We start from the raw sequence: 27,642 nt of genomic DNA, 5'->3' as shown, positions 1-27,642 counted from the left end.
GGGAGGGCAGGGCTCGGAAGGGCGGCCAGGTGGGGACCAGATGGTGGGGAGTTAGTGAGTCTCCCCTTCGGGCAATACCAGGAAGTCGTGGAGCAGCAGGCGGCCGGCCGGACGGCATGGATCGTGAGGATCCCTTGACCCCGCGGATGCTGGAGGAGTTAGGCCGCGGGGTAGGCTGTGGGATTAATAATAATAAATAATGATAGTATTTGTTAAGCGCTTACTATGTGCAAAGCGCTGGATTCTCCTCCACTCCCCCCTGCACCCTCCATCTTTCCCCTGGTCGGTCATCCCTTCACGTCTGGTTACTCTGCCCTGGCGCAGTAGCGGGACGCCAAGGCCCAGAGAGGTGAAAAGACTAAAGTCACCAGCACCTGGGCGGGCCAAGCGGGGTTGGAATTCCCCCCCAACTCCGTCTCCGCCCGACTCGGCCTCGGTGTCCACGGTTGGCGGCCGCGGGGCAGGAAGACTGGAGCTGACAGGATTGGGCGGGATTGGGGGACGGGGGTGAGGATAGGAGGAGGAAAAATTCCACTCCCTCTCTGCGGGAGGTCCCCCCACCCCAAACCCCCCTGCAGAACCCTGAAAAGCTGGAAGCCCAACTTTGGCAAAGGAGGTCCCAACTTGGTGGGGCGGCCCGAGCCAGAGGGCAGGGGGCCAGGAGGCCTTTGAATGATGCAGCTGAGATCAGCCCCCACATCTCCTCCTGGGAAGCGGGCTGAGGAAAGGGCTCCCGGCCCGGCTGACGCTACGTTCATTCCATCCTATTTATTGAGCGCTTGCACTCTACTAAGCACTACACCCAAGAACCTCATCGCGGACGGGACGGCAAGAGGGTGCTGGCTGTGGTTCCCCCAAAACTTGGAGTCCCCGAGCCATCATTATTATTATTATTGTTATGGCATTTGTTAATTGCTTACTATGTGCACGGCACTGCACTAAGCACTGGGGTGAATATAATAATAATAATAATGATGGCATTTGTTAAGCGCTTACTATGTGCACGGCACTGCACTAAGCACTGGGGAGGATACAAGGTGATCAAGTTGTCCCATGCAGGGCTCACAGTCTTAATCCCTATTTTACAGATGAGGTAACTGAGGCTCAGAGAAGTTAAGTGGGGAAGCAGCACGGCTCAGTGGAAAAAGCCCGGGCTTTGGAGTCAGAGGTCAGGGGTTCAAATCCCGGCTTCACCAACTGTCAGCTGGGTGACTTTGGACAAGTCACTTAACTTCTCTGGGCCTCTGTTACCTCATCTGGAAAATGGGGATTAAGACTGTGAGCCCCCCGTGGGACAACCTGGTCACCTTGTAACCTCCCCAGCACTTAGAACAGTGCTTTGCACATAGTAAGCGCTTAATAAATGCCATTATAAAAAGTGACTTGCTGAAGGTCACACAGCAGGCATGTGACGGAGCCGGGATTCGCACCCACGACCTCTGACTCCAAAGCCCGTGCTCTTTCCACTGAGCCACGCTGCTTCTCTATACAATACAAGCAAACCGGGTTGGACACAGTCCCCGTCCTGCGTGGGGCTCCCGGTCTTAATCCGTACGGCGTAGTGGGTAGAGCGCGGGCCTGAGAATCAGGTCATGAGTTCTAATCCTGGTTCCACCGCTTGTCTGTTGTGTGGCCTGGGGCAAGTCACTTCTCTGGGCCTCATTTACCCCTTCTGTAAAATGGGGATTAAGACGGGACAGGGCTGTGTCCAGCCCGATTTGCTCGTATCCACTCCGGCGCTTAGTACAGCGTTTGGCACAGAGTAAGCGCTTAACAAACGCCACCATTATTAATCCCCATTCTCCAGGTGAGGTAACTGTGGCACAGAGTGAAGTGACTCACCCAGGGTCGCGCAGCAGACAAGGACATCACCTCTCCCCTGACGTCCTGGGTCCCCGGCCTTCTCTAGCTCCTTCTCCCCATCCTCGCCGGCCACCCCTCCTTCCCCGGGGGCCGGGTCAGCCTGGCGGGCCCTTTTCATTCATTCATTCAATAGTATTTATTGAGCGCTTACTGTGTGCAGAGCACTGTACTAAGCGCTTGGGAAGTCCAAGTCGGCAACATAGAGAGATGGTCCCTACTCAACGACGGGCTCACAGTCTAGAAGGGGGGGACGGCCAACGAAACAAAACAGGTAGCCAGGTGGGCTGGGCTCCGGCCCCTGGGCCAGTCGCTTCACTTCTCTGGGCCTCAGTTACCCCATCTGCAAAACGGGGAGCCTCAACAGGGGCCGGGACCGTGTCGGGCCCGATTTGCGTGCATCCACCCCGGCGGTGAGTACAGAGCCCAATGCCTGCTCCGAGCCAGTCCTTATGGCGTTGTCGCCCCACTTCCCTTCCTGCAGAGCCCCCCGGGCCTTCGTCCCCGGGCCCTCAGGGGGACCTCCTGCTCCTGCTGGACAGCTCGTCCAGCGTGTCGTACTACGAGTTCTCGCGCATGAAGGAGTTCCTGGGGGAGCTGGTGCGGCCGCTGCCGCTGGGCCCGACGGCGGTGCGGGCCGGGCTGGTCCACATCGCCACGCAGCCGGCCTCCGAGTTCCCGCTGGACGGACACCGGTCTGGGGCGGCGGCGCAGCAGGCCATCCGCGCCGCCCGCCAGCGCATGGGCGATACCAACGCGGGCCGGGCCCTGGCCTTCGCCCGGGAGCAACTGTTGGACGGGGCCCGGCCCCACGTGCCCAAGGTGCTCCTCTGGGTGACCGACGGCGGCTCCACGGACCCCGTGGCCCAGCCCGCGCAGGACCTGAAGGCCCAAGGGGCCACCGTCTTCATCGTCAGCACGGGCCGGGGGAACTACCTGGAGCTGGCCTCCGCCGCCAGCCCGCCCCCCGACAGGCACCTGCACTTCGTGGACGTCGACGACCTGCCCAGCGTCACCCGACGGCTGAGGGACCACATCCTCGGTAAGTCGGGGCGGGTATGTTTGTACGCATTTATTACTCTATTTATTTATTTATTTTATTTATACATATTTATTCTATTTATTTTATTTTGTTACTATGTTCTCTGTCTCCCCCCTTCTAAGCTGTGAGCCCACTGTTGGGTAGGGACCGTCTCTATCTGTTGCCAACTTGGACTTCCCAAGCGCTTAGTACAGTGTCCTGCACACAGGAAGCGCTCAATAAATACCATAGAATGAATGGGTGAATGACGTCATCTGGGCCCGGGGTGACGTCATACCGGGAGGGCGGGCAGGGCTCGAGTGGGAGGGGGCGCGGTGACGTCATCGGTATTTTATTTTATTTTACATATTGATTATACATATTTACTATTCTATTTATTTTATTTTGTTAAGGTGTTTTGTTTTGTTGTCTGTCTCCCCCTTCTAGACTGTGAGCCCGCTGTTGGGTAGGGACTGTCTCTATATGTTGCCAACTTGGACTTCCCAAGCGCTTAGTACAGTGCTCTGCACACAGTAAGCACTCAATAAATACGATTGAATGAAAGAATGAATGAATGAATGAATGAATGAATGAATGAATGAATGAATGAGGGAAGGAGGGGAAGATGCAGTGCTTAGAGAAGCAGCGTGACTCAGTGGAAAGAGCCTGGGCTTTGGAGTCAGGGGTCATGGGTTCAAGTCCCGGCTCCACCAATTGTCAGCTGTGTGACTTTGGGCAAGTCACTTCACTTCCCTGGGCCTCAGTTCCCTCATCTGGAAAATGGGGATTAAGACTGCGAGCCCCACGTGGGACAACCTGATCACCTTGTAACCTCCCCAGCGCTTAGAACAGTGCTGTGCACATAGTAAGCGCTTAATAAATGCCATCATGATTATTATTAACAATAATAATAATGATGGTGATCATGATAATGATCCCGACTCTGCCAATTGTCAGCTGGATGACTTTGGGCAAGTCACTTCGCTTCTCTGGGCCTTTTCTAGACTGTGAGTCCGTTGTTGGGTAGGGACCGTCTCTATATGTTGCCAACTTGTACTTCCCATTATTATCATCATGCCGAAAGGTAGAACAAAGACGTTTCTGTATTATAGTCGTATAGGCCGCCTCCATTAAGTGTTTGCCATCTCAACCCTCTTATGGTGACCCGGCTAGCTGGAGGAAGAGAAAAAAAATACCCCAAAACAAAACCCGTGCCATGATGGGCGGGCGAAAATAAAGCTCTCCGAAGCAAAGAAATGGTAAGATGGGGAAATCCCAAATCATCATCATCATCAATTGTATTTATTGAGCGCTTACTGTGTGCAGAGCACTGGACTAAGCACTTGGGAAGTACAAGTTGGCAACATATAGAGACAGTCCCTACCCGACAGTGGGCTCACAATCTAAAAGAAAAACTTTTGCCCAATGTGGGGCTCGAACCCACGACCCTGGGATTAAGAGTCCCATGCTCTACCGACTGAGCTAGCCGGGCAAATGGCAAAACCCGGGTTTTTGTAATATCGCCGAAACCCACAAGCAGGGTGGCTCAGTGGAAGGAGCATGGGCTTTGGAGTCAGAGGTCATGGGTTCAAATCCCGGCTCCACCAATTGTCAGCTGTGTGACTTCGGGCAAGTCACTTAACTTCTCTGGGCCTCAGTTCCCTCATCTGTAAAATGGGGATTAAGACAGCCTCACGCCGGGCAACCTGATCACCTTGTATCCCCCCCAGCGCTTAGAACAGTGCTTTGCACATAGTAAGCGCTTAACAAGTACCATCATCATCATCATCCTCATCATTATCATTATTATTATTAATAAGACGACGGTCTGAATGGGCGGGGCTAAAATGGGGTGGGGCTAGAGGTGACGTCATCGGGGAGGGCTGGGCGGGGAAGGCGACAGCTGGGGTGGGCGGGGGGCTAAATTTTGGGCGGGGTCCGGAGTGACGTCATCGGGGAGGGCGGGGCCAAGGCGGAAGCTAGCCGGGTGGGGCTAAGGCGGGGGCGGGGACGAGGTGACGTCATCGAGAGTGGGCGGGACTAAGATTTGACGTCATCCTGGGAGGGCGGGGCTGCCGCCAGAGGAGGGGCCAGGTGAGCGGGCCTGAAGCGGGGCGGGGCCGAGATGGCGTCATCGGGGAAGGGCGGGGAAGACGGCGGTCTGAATGGGCGGGGCTGAAGATGGGGTGGGGCTAGAGGTGACGTCATCGGGGAGGGCGGTCGGGGCGGGGCTGAAGTGGGGCCTAGGTGACGTCATCGAGGGTGGGCAGGGCGGGGAAGACGGCAGCCTGGGTGGGCGGATCTAGAGTGTGGGTGGGGCCAGGGGTGACGTCATCCGGGGAGGGCGGGGGCGGGGCGGAAGCTAGCCTGGTGGGCGGAGCTGGAGTGGGGGGTGGGGCGAGACGGCGTCATCGAGGGTGGGCGGGGCTAAATGTAGGCGGGGCGGGTGTGCGTGATGTCATCCTGAGAGGGCGGGGTTGCCTGGAAGCTGGCCTGGTGGGCGGGGCCTAAGTGATATGTAGGGCCTGGATGACGTCATCGAGGGTGGGCGGGAAGACGTTCTATGGGTGGGCGGGGCTTAGGTGTGGGCGGGGCCGGATGTGACGTCATCGGGGGCAGGGCGGAGCGGGTGTTGGCCTGGTGGGCGGGGCTCCAGCAGGGGGGCGGTGCCGAGGTGATGTCATCGAGGGTGGGCGGGGCCGAAGTGGGTGAGACCGGACGTGACGTCGTCCTGGGAGGGCGGGGCTGCCTCCGGGGGCGGGGCCAGGTAGGCGGGGCTGATGTGGGAGGCGGGGCCGAGAAGACGTCAACGAGCGAGGACGGGGTAAGAAAGGCGACAGTCTGGGTGGGCGGGGCCAGGGGTGACGTCATCGCGGGGGCGGGGCTCAAGTGGGTGGGGCCTTGATGACGTCATAGAGGGTGGGCGGGAACGGCAACACCTTGGGTGGGCGGGGCTTAAAGTCGGCGGGGCCAGACGTGGCGTCATCCTGAGAGTGTGGGCCGCGTCCGGGCGCGGGGCCAGTGACGACGTCATCCCGGGGCGGGGCTTTGGTTAAGGGCGGGGCCGTGGATGACGTCATCCCGGGGCTTTAGTGAGGGGCGGGCATGGCGTCATCATGGGTGGGCGGGGCTTTGATTGGTGGTGCGGTCAGGATGACATCATCCTGGGTGGGCGGGGCCTTGGGGAAGAATAGACTTGAGCTGGGAAACTCCTCGCATTTTAGCAGATCCACGTGACAGATCTTACAGTTTGCAGCTGGCACGGTTGGAGGGGCCTGCGTGGGTGGTTATTATTATTATTAGCATTATTATTATTGTCATTATTATTAGAATTATTGTTTTTGTGGTATTTGATAATCATTTTATTATCGTTATTATTATTGTCATTATCATTATTATTAATTAGAATTATTGTTATTGTGGTATTCGATAATCATTTACTATGTGCAAGGTACTGTACTGAGCACTGGCACCCAACACCTCCCCTTTCAATCACTCTTACTTTCACAAGTGAAATGGCACAGCCCAGAGGTGCCCAGCCCCCTTTCAGGCAACAAACAATCGATGGTATTTATGGGGCATCCGCTGCAGGCGAAACCCTGTAGTAAGAGCTTGAAAGAGCACACAGTTTCTCTGCCCCTAAGGGGAGCGAGGGGCAACTTAGTTTAGTGGAAGGAACAAGGGACTATCGTCCAACAATGGTTTTTATTGAGCGCTTACTGGGTGGAGTCAGTCAATTGTACTTAATGAGCGCTTCCTGTGTGCAGTCCACTGTATAAGTCACTTCCCTTCTCTGTGTCTCAGTTACCTCATCTGTAAAATGGCACTTGAGACTGTGAGCCCCATGTGGGACTCGATTTGCTTGTCTTCGATTTGCTTGCATCCATCCCACCGCTTAATACAGAACAGTGTACTTAGTACAGTGACCAGCGCCTGGCACATAGTAGGTACTTAACAAATACCATAATTATTATTATTAAGCGCTTGGGAGAGTACAATGTAACAATATGAAAGACACATTCCCCGCACACAACGAGCTTGCAGTCTAGTGGGGGAGATGGACATTAATATAAATAAATTATGGATTATGTACATAAGTACTTAGTACAGTGCCCAGCGCCTGGCGCATAGTAGGTACTTAACAAATACCATAATTATTATTATTAAGCGCTTGGGAGAGTACAGTGTAACAATATGAAAGACACATTCCCCACACACAACGAGCTTGCAGTCTGGTGGGGGAGATGGACATTAATATAAATAAATTATGGATTATGTACATAAGTGCTGTGGAGCGGGGAGAGGGGCATGAATAAAGGGAGCAAGTCAGGGCAACACAGAAGGCAGTGGGAGGAGAGGAAAGGAGGGCTTAGTCAGGGAAGGAGTCTCGGAGGAGATGTGCCTTCAACAAGGCTTTGAAGCCGGGAAGAGTCATTGTCTGTCGGATATGAAGAGGAAGACCGTCCCAGACCAGAGGCGGGATGTGGGTGAGAGGTCTGTCGTGGCAAGATAGATGAGATGGTGGTACAGTGAGTAGGTTGGCCACAGTGTCTTGCCCAGCCCCATCAGCCTCTGACCAAGGCCTCACCAAAGTCAGCCGCAATCAGAAGACAGTGCTTCTCTCCCCTAAGCCCCCCCCCGACAGAAACCCGGGGCATCAACTCTTCCCTGGTCCGCAGGTTAATCATTATCCAGGCAGGGGGCCGGGGAAGGGGATCGTGGCCTTGGGGAGGAGAGGGGAGGGCGGCCTCTGAGCCCAAAGTGACTAATCTGGGGCCCCGGGGTCTGGTTCTGTGTCCAGCATGGAGACAGAGGAGTGGGAGGGAAGCCCAGGCTAAGGCTTAGAGCAGCCAGGCGGTAAAACCACCTTGCCCCCTCCTATCTCATCTCGCTGCTCTCCTAGTACCACCCAGCCCACACACTTGGCTCCTCTAACGCTAACCTTCTCACCGTACCTCCATCTTGCACTGACTTCTTGCCCACGTCCAACCTTTGGCCCGGAACGCCCTCCCTCCTCAAATGTGACCGACAATTACGGTCCCCAAATCCAAAGCCTTATTGAAGGCACATCTCCTGCAAGAGGCCTTCCCTGACTAAGCCCTCCTTTCCTCTTCTCCCTCTCCCTTCTGGATCACCCTGACCTGCTCTCTTCATTCAACACCCACGACCCACCTCAGCCCTACAGCACTTATGTATAGCTCTGTAATTACCTTGTTTATATTAATCTGTCTCCCCCCAGGCTGTATTTTCACTGTGGGCAGGGAATGCATCTGTTTATTATCGTCCTCTCCCCAGCGCTTATTACATTGCTCTGCATTCATTTGATTCAACTGTATTTATTGAGTGCTTTCTGTGTACAGAGCACTGTACTAAGTGCTTGGGAGAGTACAACATAACAACAAACAGACACACACCTGCCCACACGAGTTTACAGTCTAGTGGGTAAATGCGATTGACTGAATGAATGAAGTAAAAGGAAATCAGGCAGAGGGGCTTGGATAAATGGGCCATGGCCTGCCTCCCCAGGGTCTCTGAGCGTGGACAGCCATAGTTAATAATAATAATAATAACAATAATGGCATTTATTAAGTGCTTACTATGTGCAAAGCACTTTTCTAAGTGCTGGGGAGGTTACAAGGTGATCAGGTTGTCCCAAGGGGGCTCACAGTCTTAATCCCCATTTTCCAGATGAGGGAACTGAGGCCCAGAGAAGTGAAGTGACTTGCCCAAAGTCACACAGCTGACAGTTGGTGGAGCCGGAATTTGAACCCATGGCCCGTGCTCTTTCCATTGAGCCACGCTGCTTCTTGGAAGCAGTTTATTCATTCATTCAATCGTATTTATTGAGCGCTTACTGTATGCAGAGCACTGTACTAAGCGCTTGGGAAGTACAAGTTGGCAACATATAGAGACGGTCCCTACCCAACAGCAGGCTTGCAGTCTAGAACAGGGGAGGCACAACAAAACAAAACAGATTAACAAAATAAAATAAATAACTAAATAGAATAGTACATATGTACAAGTAAAATAGAGTAATAAATCTGTACAAACATATATACAGGTGCTGTGGGGAGGGGAAGGAGGTAAGGCGGGGGGAGGGGGAGAGGAAGGAAGGGGCTCGGTCTGGGAAGGCCTCCTGGAGGAGGTGAGCTCTCAGTAGGGCTTTGAAGGGAGGAAGACAGCTAGCTTGGCGGATGTGCAGAGGGAGTAGCCCACTGTTGGGTAGGGACCATCTCTATATGTTGCCAACTTGTACTTCCCAAGCACTTAGTACAGTGCTCTGCACACAGTAAGTGCTCAATAAATATGATTGATTGATTGATTGATTGATTGAAGCAGTTGGAAGCTGAGCTCCCGGGCTGGGAGGTGGGGAGTGGGAAAGAGTGGAACATGTGGTGGGCAGGATCAGGGGTCAGATCGAGGGTCAGGGCCCGGGGTCAGGGCCGGGCAGCAGGGATGGGAGCAAGCTCCATCCTCCTTGGGGCCTGCCCAGCCCTTCCCCTCGCCCGTCGGCCCACCCCAACAGTGGGCAGTGGAGCTCCGAAGCTGGCCACGATGAAGACTTTCCACTGGGCGGGCTCCGGGTGGGCCCGGCTCCCAGCTCATCCTGTCTTCATCCCCCTTACTTCCCAAGAGCGGCTCCCTCGGCCACAGTGCACTCTCTGTGGGGGACGAGGGGAACTGGGAAAGGCTTCATTCCCTCCTTCATTCATTCAGTCGCATTTATTGAGCACTTACTGTGTGCAAAGCACTGTACTAAGCATTTGGGAGAGTACAATATGACAGCATATTCCCTGCCCACAGTGAGCTCACAGACTAGAGGCAGCGTGGCTCAGTGGAAAGAGCCCGGGCTTTGGAGTCAGAGGTCAGGGGTTCAAATCCCAGCTCTGCCAGTTGTCAGCTGTGTGACTTTGGGCAAGTCACTTCACTTCTCTGGGCCTCAGTTTCCTCATCTGGAAAAATGGGGATTAAGACTGTGAGCCCCCCGTGGGACAACCTCATCACCTTGTAACCTCTCCAGCGCTTAGAACAGTGCTTTGCACATAGTCAGCACTTAATAAATGCCATCTTTATGATTTTTATTAGAGGGGGAGACAGACAATATACAAACATACATTCATAAATTACAGATATATGCATACTAGCTTCCCACTAGCCAATCAATCGATCTGTGGCATTTATTGAGCACGTACTATAATAACAGTAATATTAATCAATCAGTGGCATTTATTGAGCACTTACTATGTGCAGCGCACTATACTGAGTGCTTGGAAGAGCACAACAGAGTTGGCAGACATGCTCCCTGGCAATAGCGAGTTTACAGCCTAGAGGAGGAGACAGACGTTGGGTATCTATCTGTTGCCAAATTGTACTGTCCAAGCACTTAGTACAGTGCTCTGCACACAGTAAGCACTCGATAAATATGATTGAATGAATGAATTAATTAATATAAGCAAATTATTTATAATGTATAATTTAAGGATATGTACATAAATGCTGTGGGGTTGAGGAATTGGCGATCTTTCTCTTGTCCCCATCTCTTACCCAATCAGTCAATCAGTCGTATTTATAGAGCGCTTACTTTGTATAGAGCCCCTCTCTCCAGCCCCCGACCAGAACACCCACCAAAACAAAAAAATAAAAATAAAAAAATGGTATTTGTTAAGCGCTTCTTATGGGCCAGACACTGTACTAAGCGCTGGGGTGGATACAAGTAAATCAGGTTGGACACACTCCCTGCCCTACGTGAGGCTCACAGTCTCAGTCTCCATTTTCCGGATGAGGTAAAGGAGGCACAGAGAAGTGAGGTGACTTGCCCATGGTCACACAGCAGACAAGTGAGAGAGAAGCAGCGTGGCTCAGTGGAAAAAGCCCACTAGACTGTGAGCCCACTGTTGGGTAGGGACCGTCTCTATGTGTTGCCAACTTGTACTTCCCAAACGCTTAGTACAGTGCTCTGCACACAGTAAGCGCTCAATAAATATGATTGAATGAATGAATGAATGAATGAAAAGAGCCTGGGCTTTGGAGTCAGAGGTCATGGGTTCAAATCCCTGCTCTGCCAATTGTCAGCTGTTTGACTTTGGGCAAGTCACTTAACTTCACTGGGCCTCAGTTTCCTCATCTGTAAAATGGGGATTAAGACTGTGAGCCCCGCCGTGGGACAACCTGATCACCTTATAACCTCCCCAGTGCTTAGAACAGCGCTTTGCACATAGTAAGTGCTTAATAAATGCCATTAAAAAAAAAGTGGCAGAGTCAGGATTAGAACCCATGACTTTCTGATTCCCAGGCCCGTGTTCTATCCAGGGTGGGCTTCCGGGGGGAGATGGGCCCAGCAAGGCTGACCCAGGTCTGGACTAGAACCCCAAGCCCCAGCTCTCTCTCACGTCCCCCCCCCCCCATACTGTCTCTTCCAGCCCCAGTGTCTAAGGAAAACTGCAGGGAGAGGGGGGTCATCCTAAGGGGTTGGGATGACCCTCAGCCCCCTCACACCTGGACGCCTCTGCCTGGGAACAAGGAACCTGCATGCCCTGTTGCGTGGCAGACGGGCTCCTCCCCGCAAGAACTGGGGAGGGGGTGTGGATTGGAGGAGAGCCAAGGCCACAAAGCAGACAGAATTAGAACCCAGGTCCTTTTGACTCCACTTGGCCGTGCTGCTTCCCTAAATCCCCATTTTACAGAAGACAAATCTGAGGTCCCTCCCCCCAAATCCACCCAGCCCAGCCCCAACTTTGCCTGTCTCCGCCTGTGTCTCTCTCTGCCTCTCTGTGCCCTTCTCACTCCATCTCTGTCTCTGTGTGTCTCTGTGTCTGCCTCTGCCTCACCCTGTCCCTGCCTTTTTTTTTTTGATGGCATTTATTAAGCGCTTACTATGTGCAAAGCACTGTTCTAAGCACTGGGAAGGTTACAAGGTGATCAGGTTGTCCCACGGGGGGCTCACAGTCTTAATCCCCATTTTATAGATGAGGTAACTGAGGCACAGAGAAGTTAAGTGACTTTCCCAAAGTCACACAGCTGAAAATTGGTGGAGCTGGGATTTGAACCCATGACCTCTGACTCCAAAGCCCGTGCTCTTTCCACTGAGGCACGCTGCTTTATTTTCATGCCTTCCCTTGTCTCTGTCTGTCTCTGTGTGTCTCTGCCTCTCTTTGTCTCTGTCTCTCAGTCTGTGTCTGTCTCTGGATCTGCCTCTGCCTCTCTCATTTATTCATTCAATCGTATTTATTGAGCACTTACTGTGTGCAGAGCACTGTACGAAGCGCTTGGGAAGTCCAAGTTGGCAACATCTAGAGACGGTCCCTACCCAACAGTGGGCTCACGGTCTAGAAGGGGGAGACAGAGAACAAAACAAAACATATTAACAAAATAAAATAAGTAGAATAAATATGTACAAGTAAAATAAACAAATAAATAGGATAATAAATATGTACAGACATATACACATATATACAGGTGCTGTGGGGAAGGGAAGGAGGTAAGGCGGGAGGGGGGAGGAGGGGGAGAGGAAGGGGGGTGCTCAGTTTGGGTCCATCTCTGATGGTCTCTGTCTAGATTTGTCTCTGTATCTTTGTGTCTGTCTCTGTTCTGTCTCAGTCTGGGTCCGTGAGCCTGTTGTTGGATAGGAACTGTCTCTATCTGTTGCCGACGTGTACTTCCCAAGTGCTTAGCACAGTGCTCTGCACACAGTAAGCGCTCAATAAATACGATTGATTGAATGAATGAATGAATGAATGAATGAGAGGCTGGCACAGTTCCCCCTCTGGGCTGAGTGCCGAATAAAGCCTGGTCTCTTGTGGCAGCGGGCCAGCGGGCCGTGAGGCATCTCCGCTCCCCCCACATCTGCCACCTCTACCCCCTGGTCCCTTACCAGCCCCATGGCAGATTCCACCAGCAGCTGCAGAGAGCTGGGAAGAGGGTGGTATTCCTACAAGCAACGAGAAGCAGCGTGGCTCAGTGGAAAGAGCAGGGGCTTTGGAGTCCGAGGTCAGGGGTTCAAATCCCGGCTCTGCCAGTTGCCAGCTGTGTGACTTTGGGCAAATCACTTCACTGGGCCTCAGTTCCCTCATCTGTAAAATGGGGATGAAGACTGGGAGCCCCCCGTGGGACAACCTGATCACCTTGTACCCTCCCCAGCGCTTAGAACAGTGCTTTGCACATAGTAAGCGCTTAATAAATGCCATCATTATTGTTATTACAAGGGAGGATAACGTATATACTGGGTACATAGAAAAAAGAGGGTAATAGTAGTAGTGGTAAGAGTAATAGTATTTTTTGTGGTATTTCTTAAGTGCCAGACATTGTATTAAGCCCTGGGGTATATAGATACAAGCTAATCAGGTTGAACATAGTCTATGTGCCCCCTGAGGCTCACAGTCTTAATCCCCATTTTACAGATGAGGTAACTGAGGCCCTGGGACGTTAAGTGACTCGCCTAAGGTCACACAGCAGACAAGTGGAAGAGCAGGGGTTAGAAACTGAGTCCTCTTGACTCCCAAGCCCCTGCTCTTTCCACTAGGCCATGCTGCTTCTCATTATTTCATTGTTAGTATTCATTCAATTGTATTTATTGGGCGCTTACTGTGTGCAGAGCACTGTACTAAACGCTTGGGAGAGTGCACTATAGCAATAAACAGACACATTCCCTGCCTGCAATGGGCTTGCAGTCTAGAGGGGGAGACAGACATTAATATAAATAATTACAGATACGTACACAAGTGCTGTGGGGCTGGGAGTGGGGGGTGGATAAAGGGAGCGAGTCAGAGCAATGCAGAAGGGAGTCAGGGCCCCTTGGAGGAGATGTCTCTTCCAAAAGGCTTTGGAGTTGGGGAGAGTAATTGTCGGTCGGATCTGAGGAGAGAGGACATTTCAGGCCAGGGGCAGAAAGTGGACAAGGGGTCAGCGATGAGATAGAAGAGATTGAGGTACGCTGAGGTTAGCATTTGAGAAGTGATGTGTACGGGCTGGGTTGTAGTAGCGAGGAGAGGCAGGAGGGAGCAAAGTGATTGAGTGCTTTAAAGCCAATAGTGAGGAGTTTTTGTTTGATGTGGAGGTGGATGGAGTTTCTTGAGGTGGGGGGAAACACGTCCTAAACGTTTTTGTAGAGAAATGATCCGGGCAGCAGAGTGTAGTGTGGACTGGAGAGGGGAGAGACAGGAGACTGGGAGGTCAGCAAGGAGGCTGATGCAGTAATCAAGGCGGGAGAGGATAAGTGATTATATTAACATGGTAGCAGTTTGGATGGAGAGGAAAGGGCAGATTTTAATGATGTTGTGAAGGTGGAACCGACAGGATTTGGTGAGAGATTAGATATATGGGTTGAATGAGAGAGAGGAGTCAAGGATAACACCAAGATTATGGGCTTGTGAGACAGGAAGGATGGTGGTGCCGTCTACAGTGATGGGAAAGTCGAGGGGAGGACGGGGCTTAGGAGGGAAGGTTTTAGACATGTTAAGTTTGAAGTAATGGGAAGACATCCAGGTAGAGACGCCTTGAAGACAGGAGGAAATGCGAGACTGCAGAGAGGGAGAGAGATTGGGACTGGAGAGGTAGTTTTGGGTGTCATCTGCATAGAGGTGGTAGTTGAAGCCATGGGAGTGAATGAATTCTCCAAGGGAGTGGATGTAGATGGAGAAGAGAAGGGGATCCAGAACTGAACCTTGACCCCACAGTTAGGGGGTGGGAGGCAGTGGAGGAGCCCGCCAAGGAGACTGAGAATGAGAGATGAGGAGAACCAGGAGAGGACAGTGTCAGTGAAGCCAAGGTTGAATAATGTTTCCAGGAGAAAGGGGTGGTTAATAGGGCCAAAGATGGCTGAGAGGTCGAGGAGGATTAGGATGGAGCAGAGGCTGTTGGATTTGGCAAGAAGATCATTAGTGACTGTTACGAGGGCGGTTTCTGTGGAGTGAAGGGGATGGAAGCCAGATTGGAGGGGGTCAAGGTGCGATTTGGAAGGGAGGAATTTGAGACAGCGGGTGTAGACAACTGGCTAGAGTTCAGAGAGGAATGGTAGGAGGGAGATGGGGCGATAACTGGAGGGAGCTCTGGGTTCCAGGGAGGGGTTTTTTTAGGTTATGGAAGGTTTGGGCATGTTTGAAAGCCGTAGGGAAGAAGCCACTGGAGAGCGGACAGCTGAAGATGGCTGTTAGGGAGGGAAGAAGGGAGGGGGAAAGTGTTGTCCACTGGGTTCAAGGAACTGTACTAAGTACTTGGGAAAACATGATGCAAAAAAGTGACATATTTCCCTTTCACCAGGAATTTCCATTCTAATGTGGGGGTGGGTGGAGAAATAAATATTTACAAGTAAGCAAACTAAACAGTTGAAAGCTCAACTGAAGAGGCAGATATAAAAGAGAACTGAGGGTGGAAGTAATAATAATAATGATAGCATTTATTAAGCACTTACTGTGTGCAAAGCACTGTTCTAAGCGCTGGGGAGGTTATAAGGTGATCAGGTTGTCCCACGGGGGGCTCACTGTCTTCATCCCCCTTTTACAGGTGAGGGAACTGAGGCAGAGAGAAGTGAAGTGACTTGCCCAAAGCCACACAGCTGACAATTGGCGGAGCAGGGATTTGAACCCCTGGCTCCAAAGCCCGTGCTCTTTCCAGTGAGCCACGCTGCTTCTCTACTACAGCCTCCATGCCGCTCTCCCTGCCTCCCACTTTCTCCACACTGCTGCATAGCTCATCATCTTGAAGTATCTCTCTACTCCTTCAAAACCCCTAATTAATTGCCATTTCCCTCCGCATCAAGCAAAACCTTCTCACAATCAACTCTCCCCATCTCACATATCCACTCTCTTCACCCGCTAACTCCCAGGTCATTCTTGTCTTCATTTCTTCCAAGCTGACCTTCTCCTATGCCTCGCCCTCAGGTCTCCTGCCACTGACCCATCACTCACGCTGTTCCCCCAGCCTGGCAGAAATGGCACATATGTCCATAAGTGCTGTGGGGTTGGGAGGGGCAAAGGGAACAAGTCAGAGTGACTCAGAAGGGAGTGGGAGAAGAGGAAAGGGGGGCTTAAGGCCTCTTGGAGGAAACGTGCACTCAATAAGGCCTTGAAGCGGGGGAGTGTGGGAGGGTTGCTGTTTGGATGGAAAGGGAGGGATGGATCCCGGAGATCCAGAGGGAAGCAGCATGGTGTAGTGGATAGAGCAGGGAGTAAGAAGGACTTGGATTGTAATCCTGGCTCTGCCACTTGTCTGCTACGTGACCTTGGGCTAGCCACTCAACTTCTCGATGCCTCAGTTATCTCATCTGTAAAATGGAGATTAAGACCGTGAGCCCTATGTGGGACAGGGACTGTGTCCAACCCGATTAGCTTGCATCTACCCAGCCCTTAGTACAGTGCTCGGCACATAGTAAGGACTTAACAAGTCCCATAAAAAAGGGGGAAAAGGGGAGTTGGCAAATGAAATTGAAGAGAAACAGCGTAATGATGTGCTGTGATAGGGCTTCCAGAAGGAAGTGGTCCACGGGGTCAGAGGTAGCCGAGAGGCTGGGGATGATCAGGACAGAGGAGAGGCCTTTGGATCTGGCTATAAGTGGTCATGAATGACTTTGCAAAGTGCCGTCTTGATGGGAGGAAGTTGAAAACTTAATAGCAGATCAAGAGGGGAATCGGTTGAAGAGAAAATGAAAGCAGAGGGGCTAATGATCGATTACAGGAACCTGGACGTGACTGGGAGCTGGAGGCCGGGACACTAGCCGGAGTGGGAATGTGAGATGGGGAGAGGATTTTTTAGTAGCGGGGGAAGACTTGAGCATGCGTGAAGGCAGAAGGACAACATCTTGCACAAGGCCGTAGGAACGGAGAACAAAGAGAATTTGTAACACCCTGCCGGTCCCAATTGAATTCCTGAAATTTCCAAATGCCCCACTCCCATGTTGCTGTAACTCAATAAAAGACACAGTGATATTGGGATCGGGGCTGCTTGTCACTCGTACCTCTCCCGGGCGGTGAACAGGCAGGTAGCCACTTTCCTTCTTTACTACTCTATCTGAACGGAAAGAGCCCGGGTTTTGGAGTCAGAGGTCATGGGTTCAAATCCCGGCTCTGCCAACTGTCGGCTGTGTGACTTTGGGCAAATCACTTAACTTCTCTGGGCCTCAGTTCCCTCATCTGTAAAATGGGGATTGAGACTCTGAGCCCCCCGTGGGACAACCTGATCACCTTGTCACCTCCCCAGCACTTAGAACAGTGCTTTGCACATAGTAAGCGCTTAATTAATGCCATTAAAAAAAAAAGGAGTCATCAGAGAACGAGAGGTTGAAATTAGCTCACTGTGGGCAGGGAATGTCTTAACCAACTCTGTTGTGTAGTACTCTCCCAAGCGCTGAATAGAGTCTTCTGCACACAGTAAGCACTCAGTAAATACAATTGATCGATTGGAAGGTAGCGTCCATGGAGGGTGAGAGAAGAAGGGAGAGCACATGCACCGTGTATATCCAGGGAGGACAGCGAACACATATACACGCACAGGCGGCATCCGCAGCTTCAGGAATCTGGAAGGGGAATGACAGCAGCTGGGTGGGGCAGGATGCTTCCTGGTTCATCTCCCACTTCTGATTTGGGTGGAGGGAGGACTGGGCAGGCGAGGGAAAAAGAGCCTTCCCCCTCCCCACCCCAGCTGGCTTTCTCAGGGCCAGTGCAGCCATTTCTGTGAGTACGGCTATACGAGAGGGATTTAAGGGGAGGGAGCGAGTGTCGGGGGATTTTCTGAGGAAAATCAGGGCCCAGGGAGGATGTACAGGCCCCGCAGCTTGGAGCCAAACTGGGCCAGTTCATAGTGAGGGGACCACCAGGGGAGAAGTCATCACCATGGCCAGTTGTACCGAGTTACCCACCCCAGTTCGCCGGGTAGCCAAGGAGGTAAAGAGGATAGGGGTTTGGGGTAGAGACAGAGCGTGTCCATGTAGGGGGGACATGCCTCCCCCCATCTCCCCAGTCTGTAGCTCACCTGTGGGCAGGGAACGTGTCTATTATTGTATTGTACTCTCCCAAGCGCTTAGTACAATGGTCGGCCCACAGTAAGCCCTCAATAAATATGACTGAATGAAGTGCCAGTTTGGCTAGGATTGGTGGGTGAAGGGTAAGGTCTCCAGGGCCCACCTCTGTCCCTCACCTGTTTCCCTTCTCCCTGCCCCCGGCGGGCAGAGGCGATGTGGCCCCAGCAGCTCCATGCCACAGAGATCACCTCGAGCAGCTTCCGCCTCGTGTGGCCGCCGCTCCTGTCCGACGCCTCCGACTATTATGTGCTGGAGGTGACGCCCGACGCCGACGCCACGGCCAGACAGAGCTGGCAGCTGCCTGCCCATGACACCACGAGGTTCCTGGGTGACCTGCAGCCCGCCACCACCTACCGGGTGACCCTGGTCCCCGAATCGAATCTGCACTACCTGCCCCCGCAGACGGTCCTCGTCACCACCCTGGACGGTGAGTGGGAGGGTCGCTGGGGTCTTCTGAAGGGAGCGGGAGGGGGCGGAGGTTGGGCCCGCTGCTCCGGGGCTGGAGGTTCCAGTTACCAACTTGGAAACGACTGCTGGCCCAGCAGCAGGGTCGCCAAGGGAGGGATCAATCAATCAATCAATCAATCAATCGTATTTATTGAGCGCTTACTGTGTGCAGAGCACTGTACTAAGCACTTGGGAAGTACAAGTTGGCAACATATAGAGACGGTCCCTACCCAACAACAGGCTCACAGTCTAGAAGGGGGAGACAGACAGCAAAACAAAACATGTGGACAGGCGTCAAGTCATCAGAATAAATAGAAGTAACGCTAGATTCATTCATTCATTCATTCAATCGTGTTTATTGAGTGCTTACTGTGTGCAGGGCGCTGTGCTAAGCGCTTGGGAAGTACAAGTTGGCAACATAGAGAGACGGTCCCTACCCAACAATGGGCTCACAGTCTCTGCCACTGTCCGATATACATCATTAACAAAATAAGTAGAATAGTAAATCTGTGCAAGTAAAATAAATAGAGTGATAATTCTGTACAAACATATATACAGGCGCCGTGGGGAGGGGAAGGAGGTAGGGTGGGGGGAGGGGGGGAAGAGGAAGGAGAGGGCTCAGTGTGGGAAGGCCTCCTGGAGGAGGTGAGCTCTCAGTAGGGCTTTGAAGGGAGGAAGAGAGCTAGCTTGGTGGATATGCGGAGGGAGGGCATTCCAGGCCAGGGGGAGGACGTGGGCCAGGGGTCGATGGTGGGACGGGCGAGAACGAGGCACGGTGAGGAGGTTAGCGGCGGCAGAGGAGCGGAGGGTGTGGGCTGGGCTGGAGAAGGAGAGAAGGGAGGTGAGGTAGAAGCGAGAGAGGTCCAGTTGGAGAGTCAAACCCAAAGTCAGAGAAGCAGCACGGCCTAGTTGTTAGAGCCCAGAAGGACCTGGGTTCTAATCTGGATCGCCACTTGTCTGCTGGGTTACCTTGGGCGAGTCACTTGACTTCTCTTTGCCTTAGTTCCCTCATCCGTAAAATAGGGATTAAGACTGTGAGGCCCCACGTGGGACAGGAACTGTGCCCAACCTGATTACTTTGTATCTGCCCCAGCGCTTAGAACAGTGCCTGGCACACAGTAAGGGCTTAACAAATATCATTTTTTTAAAAAGTCTCTGGGCCTCAAGATTCCTCCTCCTGCAGCCTTGGGATCAGGAGGAGCCCTCCACCCCAGAAACAGATCACCACAAGACCCTGTTAGTGGAAGATGGGGAAGGAGGAGGGGAAGGAGGAGGAGGAGGAGAAGAAGTTGGGGGGAAGTGTTTTTTTTATATAATGGCATTTATGAAGCGCTTACTGTGTGCAAAGCACTGTTCTAAGCGCTGGGGAGTTTACAAGGTGATCAGGTTGTCCTACGTGGGGCTCACAGTCTTAATCCCCATTTTACAGATGAGGTAACTGAGGCACAGAGAAGTGAAGTGACTTGCCCCAAGTCACACAGCTGACAAGTGACGAAGCCGGGATTTGAACCCATGCCATCTGACTCCAAAGCCCGGGCTCTTTCCACTGAGCCACGCCAGCCCGGCTCCCAGAGAAGTGGGAAAGTGGAGTCTGGGAGTCAGAAGGACCTGCGTTCTAATCCCAGCTCCACCGCTTGTCTGCTGGGTGACCTCGGGCAAGTCACTTCACTTTTCTGTGCCTCAGTTCCCTCATCTGTAAAATGGGGGTTAAGACTGTGAGCCCCACGTGGGACAACCTGATTACTTTGTATCCCCCAAGCGCTTAGAACAGTGCTTTGCACATAGTAAGCACTTAACAAATACCATCATTATTATTATTATCCTTTGCCCGTGATGCCCACCTCCTGGCTCGTCTGGGGGCCGGGCTCTGCCCTGTTTCCCGAGGAGCCGCTCATGGGGCTCGAGAGCCCCCATCCTGCTACCTGGGGTCAGGCGGAGACCCTCCAATCCAGAAACTGACCACCCGAGGCCCTGGTGGGGGGCTGGGGAAGGAGGAAGAAGAGGAATATATATATTATAATATATCATAATATAATAATAATATAATATAATATAATAATATAATATAATATAATAATGTAATATATAATATACTATAATATACTATGCCATGATATAATATAGTAATATGTAACATAACATAATATAATATAATATAATATGATATAATATAATATAATGATACAATATAATGTAAAATATAATATAATATAATATAATATATAATATAATATACTATAATATAATATAGCAATATATAATATAATATAATATAATATAAAATGTGATATATAGTATAATATAATATAATACACTATAATGTAATATAGCAATATATAATATAATATAATATAATATAAAATATGATATATAATATAATATAATATAATATAATATAATGTAATGTAAAATATAATATAATATAATGTATATATGCTTGTATGTATTTCTTACTCTCTATTTATTTTACTTGTACATATCTATTCTATTTATTTCATTTTGTCAATATGTTTGGTTTTGTTCTCTGTCTCCCCCTTCTAGACTGTGAGCCCACTGTTGGGTAGGGACCGTCCCTAGATGTTGCCAACTTGGACTTCCCAAGCACTTAGTACAGTGCTCTGCACACAGTAAGCGTTCAATAAATACGACTGATTGACTGATCGATTGATTGATAGGAAGGGGGGAAAGCATGGTTGGCCCAGCTCCCAGGGAAGTAGAGTCTGGTTGGTCAGTCGGCTGAACCACCAGAGTACCACCCCCAGCCCTGGCTGAAGAAAGGGAAGGATGATCCTTTGCCCGTGGCGCCCACCTCCCAGCTCGGCCGGGCGCCGGGATCCTCCCCGCTTCCCGGGAAGCCGCTCACGGGTTCCCTCTCCTTTCGCAGAGGAAGTCAGCCCGGCCCAGATCCACATCTCCAACTCCACGTCCCAGGGCTTCCGCGTCGGCTGGGCCCCCACCCCGGCCGGGGTGCTCAAGTACCAGCTGCTGTACGGGCCCCTGCCCGCGAGCGGTGCCCAGGTCCTGGAGGTGCCCGGCACCCAGAACAGCACCGTGCTGGAGAACCTGGCCCCCAATACCACCTACCTGGTGACTGTGGTGGCCACTTACAGGTCGGGGAAGGAGAAGGCCCTCTCGGCCAAGGCCTGCACTCAGGAAGGTGAGTGTGGGGGGCGCGGCTGGAGCCCAACTTCACTGCGCGGCGGGCGATGGCGACTGACGCTTCCCAGGGTTGCGGCTGTGGGGGCAAAGTCACCCCAGTGGGGGTTGGTTTAGAGCCTTGGGGAGATGGGGAAGGCCCGGTGGAGGGGCGGGATTCCGGCCCGGCATCACAGAATCGTCCGCGCTCCCCCGCCCGTCAACACCCACCTCCTCTCTGCCCCCCGGGGCCAGTGAGCAGCTCAGTGCGGGACCTGAGGTTGGAGAGCGTGGGGCTCGGCCGCCTGAAGGCGTCGTGGGACCCGGCGTCCGGGGCCGTCCGGGGCTACCGGGTGCGGTGCCGGCGGCAGGCGGGCCCGTGGCTGTCGCAGAGCGTTTCCCCGTGGGTGCGCAGCGTGCTCCTGGCTGACCCCAACCTCGGCGCCCGCAGCAGAGTGTGCGTGACGCCCATCTACGGGAGCCTGAAGGGCCGCGGTCGGTGTCGCGACGTCCGCACGTGGCTCGGTGAGGCTGGCGCGGAGGCGGGAGGGAGGCGGCCTTAATAACGATAATACTAATCATTTGGGGATTTGTTAAGCGCTTACTATGTGCAAAGCACTGCTCTAAGCGCTGGGGAGGATACAGAGTGATCAGGTTGTCCCATGTGGGGCTCACAGTCTTAATCCCCATTTTACAGATGAGGGAACTGAGGCCCAGAGAAGTTAAGTGGCTTGCTCAAAGTCACACAGCCGACAAGCGGCGGAGCTGGGATTTGAACCCGTGACCGGGCCCTGACCCCGGTGACCTTTGGGCGAGGGAAGGCGAGAGGGCAGGCCCTCGCACGCGGCTCCGGGAACACACGGGAGGGCTCCCTGTAGTGGTCGTGGACTGACCATTTGGTCGGTAAAGACCCGATTTGGTCGCAGCCACCCGCGTCCACCCGTCCACCCACTTCCGCCGGCATTCCTGACTTCCCTCTCCTCGCTCCCGGCTCCAACCTTTCCGGTGGGAGCCCAGACTGGGGCGCGGCCTGGGCCTGGGGGGGCCTTTCCCGCAGACAGAGGGAGCGGCTTGGCCTGCTGCCCGGGTGTTTGAAGTCACCCTTTTTTTGGATGGTATTTATAAGAAGCTTATTACGTGCCAGGCAATGAGGTAATAGCTGGGGTAGATCAAACAATCAATCGATAGTATTCATTCATCCAGTCAATTGTATTTACTGAGCGCTTACCGTGTGCAGAACACCGTACTAAGTGCTTGGGAGAGCACAGTACAACGATAAACAGACACATTCCCTGTCCACAATGAGCTCCCATCTAGAGGGGGAAACCGAGGGCTTACTATGTGCAAAGCACTCTACTAAGCACGTAGGAGAGTACAACAGAATTAGCGGACAAGTTCCCTGTCCGTAATGAGTTTACGGTCTAGATACAAGATAATCAGATTGGACGCGGTCTCCTATCCCACAGGGGGCTCACCGTCTTAATCCCCATTTTACAGATGAGGTAACTGAGGCACGGAGAAATAATGATAATGGTATTTGTTAAGCGCTTACCATGCGCCAGGCACTGTTCTAAGCGCTGGGGTAGCTACAAGGTAATGAGGTTGTCTCACGCGGGGCTCACCACCTTAATCCCCATTTTACAGAGGAGGGAACTGAGGCCCAGAGAAATTAAGCGACTTGCCCAAAGTCACACAGCTGACAAGAGGCGGGGCTGGGATTAGAACCCATGACCCCTCTTTGCACCAAGCCACGCTGCTTCTCAAGTTAAGTGGCTTGCCCAGGATCACACAGCAGACAAGTGGCCAAGCCAGAATCAGGACCTGGTTCTCTGACGCCCAGGCGCTTTCCACTAATAATAATAATAATAATGATGGCATTTATTAAGCACTTACTATGTGCAGAGCACTGTTCTAAGCTCTGGGGGGGTTACAAAGCTTATCCCACGGGGGGCTTACAGTCTCAATCCCCATAATAATAATAATGGCATTTATTAAGCGCTTACTATGTGCAAAGCACTGTTCTAAGCGCTGGGGGGGGGTTACAAAGGTTGTCCCACAGGGGGCTCACAGTCTCAATCCCCATTTTACAGATGAGGTAACTGAGGCACAGAGAAGTTAAGTGCCTTGCCCAAAGTCACACAGCTGACAATTGGCAGAGCCGGGATTTGAACCCATGACCTCTGACTCCAAAGCCCGGGCTCTTTCCATTGAGCCACGCTTCCAGGCTGCTTCTCTACTCCCTCACTCCACTCCACCGCTACGGAACTGCTCTTTCAATCAATCAATCGTATTTATCGAGCGCTTACTTTGTGCAGAGGACTGTACTAAGCGCTTGGGAAGTCCAAGTTGGCAACATATAGAGACGGTCCCTACCCAACAGTGGGCTCACAGGCTAGAAACAGCGAGGCCCCTGAGATGGAGGGCCCCCGCCCCGCTTACAATTTCCATTTCAGCTCGCCCGTTGTCGGAGGAAATTCAGACATATTGGAGTCAAATGCAGGGGCGTTTCTGGGGTGGGGGGCGTCTCATTTGGGAACCAGGAGAGCGGCCAGGGCCCTCAGCCGGCCCCCATGACCACGCCACTCGACTCGGTTTGCTCAGCTGCGCAATCAATCAATCATATTTATTGAGCACTTACTGTGTGCAGAGCACTGTACTAAGCGCTTGGGAAGTACAAGTTGGCAACATATAGAGACAGTCCCTACCCAACAGTGGGCTCACAGTCTAGAAGGGGGAGACAGAGAACAAAACCAAACATATTAACAAAATAAAATCAATAGAATAGATATGTACAAGTAAAATAGAGTAATCAATCAATCAATCATATTTATTGAGCGCTTACTGTGTGCAGAGCACTGTACTAAGCGCTTGGGAAGTACAAGTTGGCAACATATAGAGACAGTCCCTACCCAACAGTGGGCTCACAGTCTAGAAGGGGGAGACAGAGAACAAAACCAAACGTATTAACAAAATAAAATCAATAGAATAGATATGTACAAGTAAAATAAATAAATAAATAAATAGAGTAATAAATATGTACAAACATATATACATATATACAGGTGCTGTGGGGAATGGAAGGAGGTAAGACGGGAATGGGAACAACTGTCCAGAGAAAGGAACAAGAACAGGCGCCTTGAGAAGCAGCTTGGCCTAGTGAACAGAGCTCGGGACTGGGAGTAAGAAGGACCTGGGTTCTAATCCTTCTAGACTGTGAGCCCACTGTTGGGTAGGGACCGTCTGTAAATGTTGCCAACTTGTACTTCCCAAGCGCTTAGTACAGTGCTCTGCACACAGTAAGCGCTCAATAAATACAATTTAATGAATGAATGAACTTCCCAAGCGCTTAGTACAGTGCTCTGCACACAGTAAGCGCTCAATAAATATGGTTGAATGAATGAATGAATAAGCCCTGCTCTGCCATTTGTCTGCTGTGTGACTTTGGGCACTTTGGGCTTCCCTTTTCTGAGCCTTAGTTACCTCACCTGTAAAGTGGGGATTAAGCCTGACATCCCCCTCTAGACTGTAAACTCATTTTGGGCAGGGAATGTGTCTGTTTTACTGTTATACTGTACTCTCCCAAGCACTTAGTACAGTGTTCTGCACATGGTAAGCGCTCAATAAATACGATTGACTGACATGGCACGCACTTAACAAATATCATTCAGAGAAGCAGCGTGGCTCAGTGGAAAGAGCCCGGGCTTTGGAGTCAGACATCGTGGGTTCAAATCCCGGCTCCGCCAATGGTCAGCTGTGTGACTTTGGGCAAGTCACTTCACTTCTCTGGGCCTCAGTTCCCTCATCTGGAAAATGGGGATTAAAACTGTGAGCCCCCATGGGACAACCTGATCACTTTATAACCCCCCCAGCGCTTAGAACTGTGCTTTGCACATAGTAAGCGCTTAATAAATGCCATCATTATTATTATTGTCATTTTAAAAAAAAGAAAGAAAAAAGATTTCCTTCCCGACTCTCCAGTCTTGACTGACGTGCTCAGCTGGAGCCTGTCAGTGCCGACCATCACAGCCCTTCTGACCTGGGCTGCCCTTCCCTTCCTCCCTACCCAGCTACTGAGGCGCCCGGATACCGCCCTGGCTAACTCGCACCCCGGACAGGAGAGCAGGAGACGTAAGTGGTGGATGAGAAGAGAAGGAGAAGAAGGAAAAGGAGGAGGAGGAGGAGGAGGAAACCAGATGCCCATGTCATGGGCAGGGCCAGGCCGATCCCCCGCATCCCTCCCCACCGCCATCCGAAAGACGCCCGCCACACTTGGCTTGCTCAGCGGCCCGCCCACGCCGGCCCTCTGCTTCGGGTGGTCCCGGGTGTGAGTTCTGCCGGCCGGTCCCGCGTGGGATGTGTATGGCAGTTGGCGGGCCGGTGGCCACCCCGGACTGGAGCCTTGGAGACCGCGCCGCCCCTTTCACCACCCTGGCCTTGCTCCCGTGGGGCAGGTCCCGCGTGGGTTTCCCGGGGGCTCTGGTGTGGCCGCATCGCCCCTGGGTTGTTCACTTTTCCTCCCGAAGATCTGACTCTCAGGGTTTCCTGGGCCGGGACCGTCTCCATGCCCGAGCGGTTACATTACGGGAGAACCGGCCTGCAGGACCGTAGTGAAGCGCAGAGCCCGGAAGCCCTTCTCCTAGCCAAGGGGCAAGTTCCTGGACCCCGCTCCTCCTTCCAGGCTGGGAGCCATGGGCTGCCTGTCTGTCATCTGTCTGTCTGGAGCCCATGTCCACAGCACACCCCAGGGTGAGGGGCGAAGGGGGTCTACACTTCTCAGAACTCTGACCGGTCGTTTCCTTCTCTACTTGCCCTGCCCCGTGCCCCTCGGCCCCGCGGTGCCCCCCAGCCCCGCGGGGTAAACCAGGTGGGCCGGCGGCAGGAGGAACGAGTGCCCACCCCTCGCTGTTTTCTGTTCTCACTGTTGCCGGAGGCCCGCAAAGCCCACCCCTCCACACCCGTGCACGCACCCGACTGGCCACGCGGGCGGTCCGTCGCACGGTTTTCTCACGAGAAACTCGGGGCTGATGAAACGCTTCACTGTTGCTTTGTTTCCCAAATAACGCATCCATCAGCGGACTTCCAATTACAGTGAATGAAACCTCCGAGAGTCACGGGCCCTTTTTCCCCGCAGCCCTACCTCCCTTTAGAACTATTTCTTTTTGATTCTCCCGAAGGTGTGCTTGAGGCCTCTGGGAAATGAGGCAGGGCTGGGCTGGGGGCGTTCAGAACAGAACAGGAGGGGAAGGAGACCCCAAACTAGGCGATGTTTCGCGGGCATCCCTGGTGGGCCGTGGCAGGGCTGAGGCCCGGGGTGCCGTTCTGTGCTGCGGAGCCCTCTGGGAGGGCTTAGTGGGGACTCTGCAGCCTGAACAGGCGGCCTCCTGCCGGGGGAGTAATAATAATAATGGTGATGGCATTTATTAAGCGCTTACTATATGCAAAGCACCGTTCTGAGCACTGGCGAGGTTACAAGGTGATCAGGTTGTCCCACGGGGGGCTCAGTCTTCATCCCCATTTTACAGATGAGGTAACAGGCACAGAGAAGTGACTTGCCCAAAGTCACACAGCTGACAGTTGATGGAGCCGGGATTTGAACCCATGACCTCTGACTCCAAAGCCTGTGCTCTTTCCATTGAGCTATGCTGCAGAGTAGAGTGGAACCTGGGTGGGTTGTGATCTGGGCAGACAGAAACAAACTGGCATTCCAACCGCTCTCTTCATCCCATGAGAGCACTGTTGGGTAGGGACCGTTTCTATGTGTTGCCAACTTGTACTTCCCAAGCGCTTATTACAGTGCTCTGCACACAGTAAGCGCTCAATAAATACGATTGATTGATTGATTGATCCCAAGTGTGCAGCAGGTTTTCTGACCTGGAAACTGACACACCCCAGGATCATTTCCGAGTCGGGTGTTGCTACAATGACAGCACCTCCATCCCATGGGAAGCAGCGTGGCTCAGTGGAAAGAGCCCGGGCTTGGGAGTCAGAGGTCGTGGGTTCTAATCCCGACTCCGCCACTTGTCAGCTGTCTGGCTTTGGGCAAGTCGCTTCACTTCTCTGGGCCTCAGTTCCCTCATCTGTAAAATGAGGATTAAGACTGTGAGCCCCATGTGGGACAACCTGGTTTACCCCAGCGCTTAGAACAGTGCTTGGCACATAGTAAGAGCTT

At 52.5% G+C, this 27,642-nt stretch overlaps 1 protein-coding gene and 1 non-coding gene across 3 annotated transcripts in view; one reads left to right on the top strand and one right to left on the bottom strand.

The window, feature by feature from the left end:
* VWA1 (von Willebrand factor A domain containing 1) overlaps positions 1-26,575 on the top strand; it is a 37,651-nt gene extending 11,076 nt beyond the window's left edge. For both annotated transcript variants that reach the window (XM_038746712.1, XM_038746711.1), the window contains exons 4-8: positions 2,345-2,902; positions 18,040-18,318; positions 21,223-21,495; positions 21,729-21,998; positions 25,541-26,575. In XM_038746712.1, coding sequence (XP_038602640.1) covers positions 2,345-2,902; positions 18,040-18,318; positions 21,223-21,495; positions 21,729-21,998; positions 25,541-25,572 — 1,412 coding nt within the window. In that variant the 3' untranslated portion in view covers positions 25,573-26,575. The remainder of the gene's footprint in view (positions 1-2,344; positions 2,903-18,039; positions 18,319-21,222; positions 21,496-21,728; positions 21,999-25,540) is intronic.
* Positions 4,301-4,373, bottom strand: TRNAK-CUU. The gene has a single exon. It is a non-coding gene; the product is annotated as a tRNA-Lys (tRNA).
* Positions 26,576-27,642: the final 1,067 nt, after the last annotated feature.

This window comes from Tachyglossus aculeatus, chromosome 5, assembly GCF_015852505.1.
Source record: "Tachyglossus aculeatus isolate mTacAcu1 chromosome 5, mTacAcu1.pri, whole genome shotgun sequence".
In the NCBI taxonomy this organism is placed as follows: Eukaryota; Metazoa; Chordata; class Mammalia; order Monotremata; family Tachyglossidae; genus Tachyglossus; species Tachyglossus aculeatus.
Note: the sequence above shows the minus strand (reverse complement) of the source record. Positions and strands in the feature narration are given on the sequence as shown.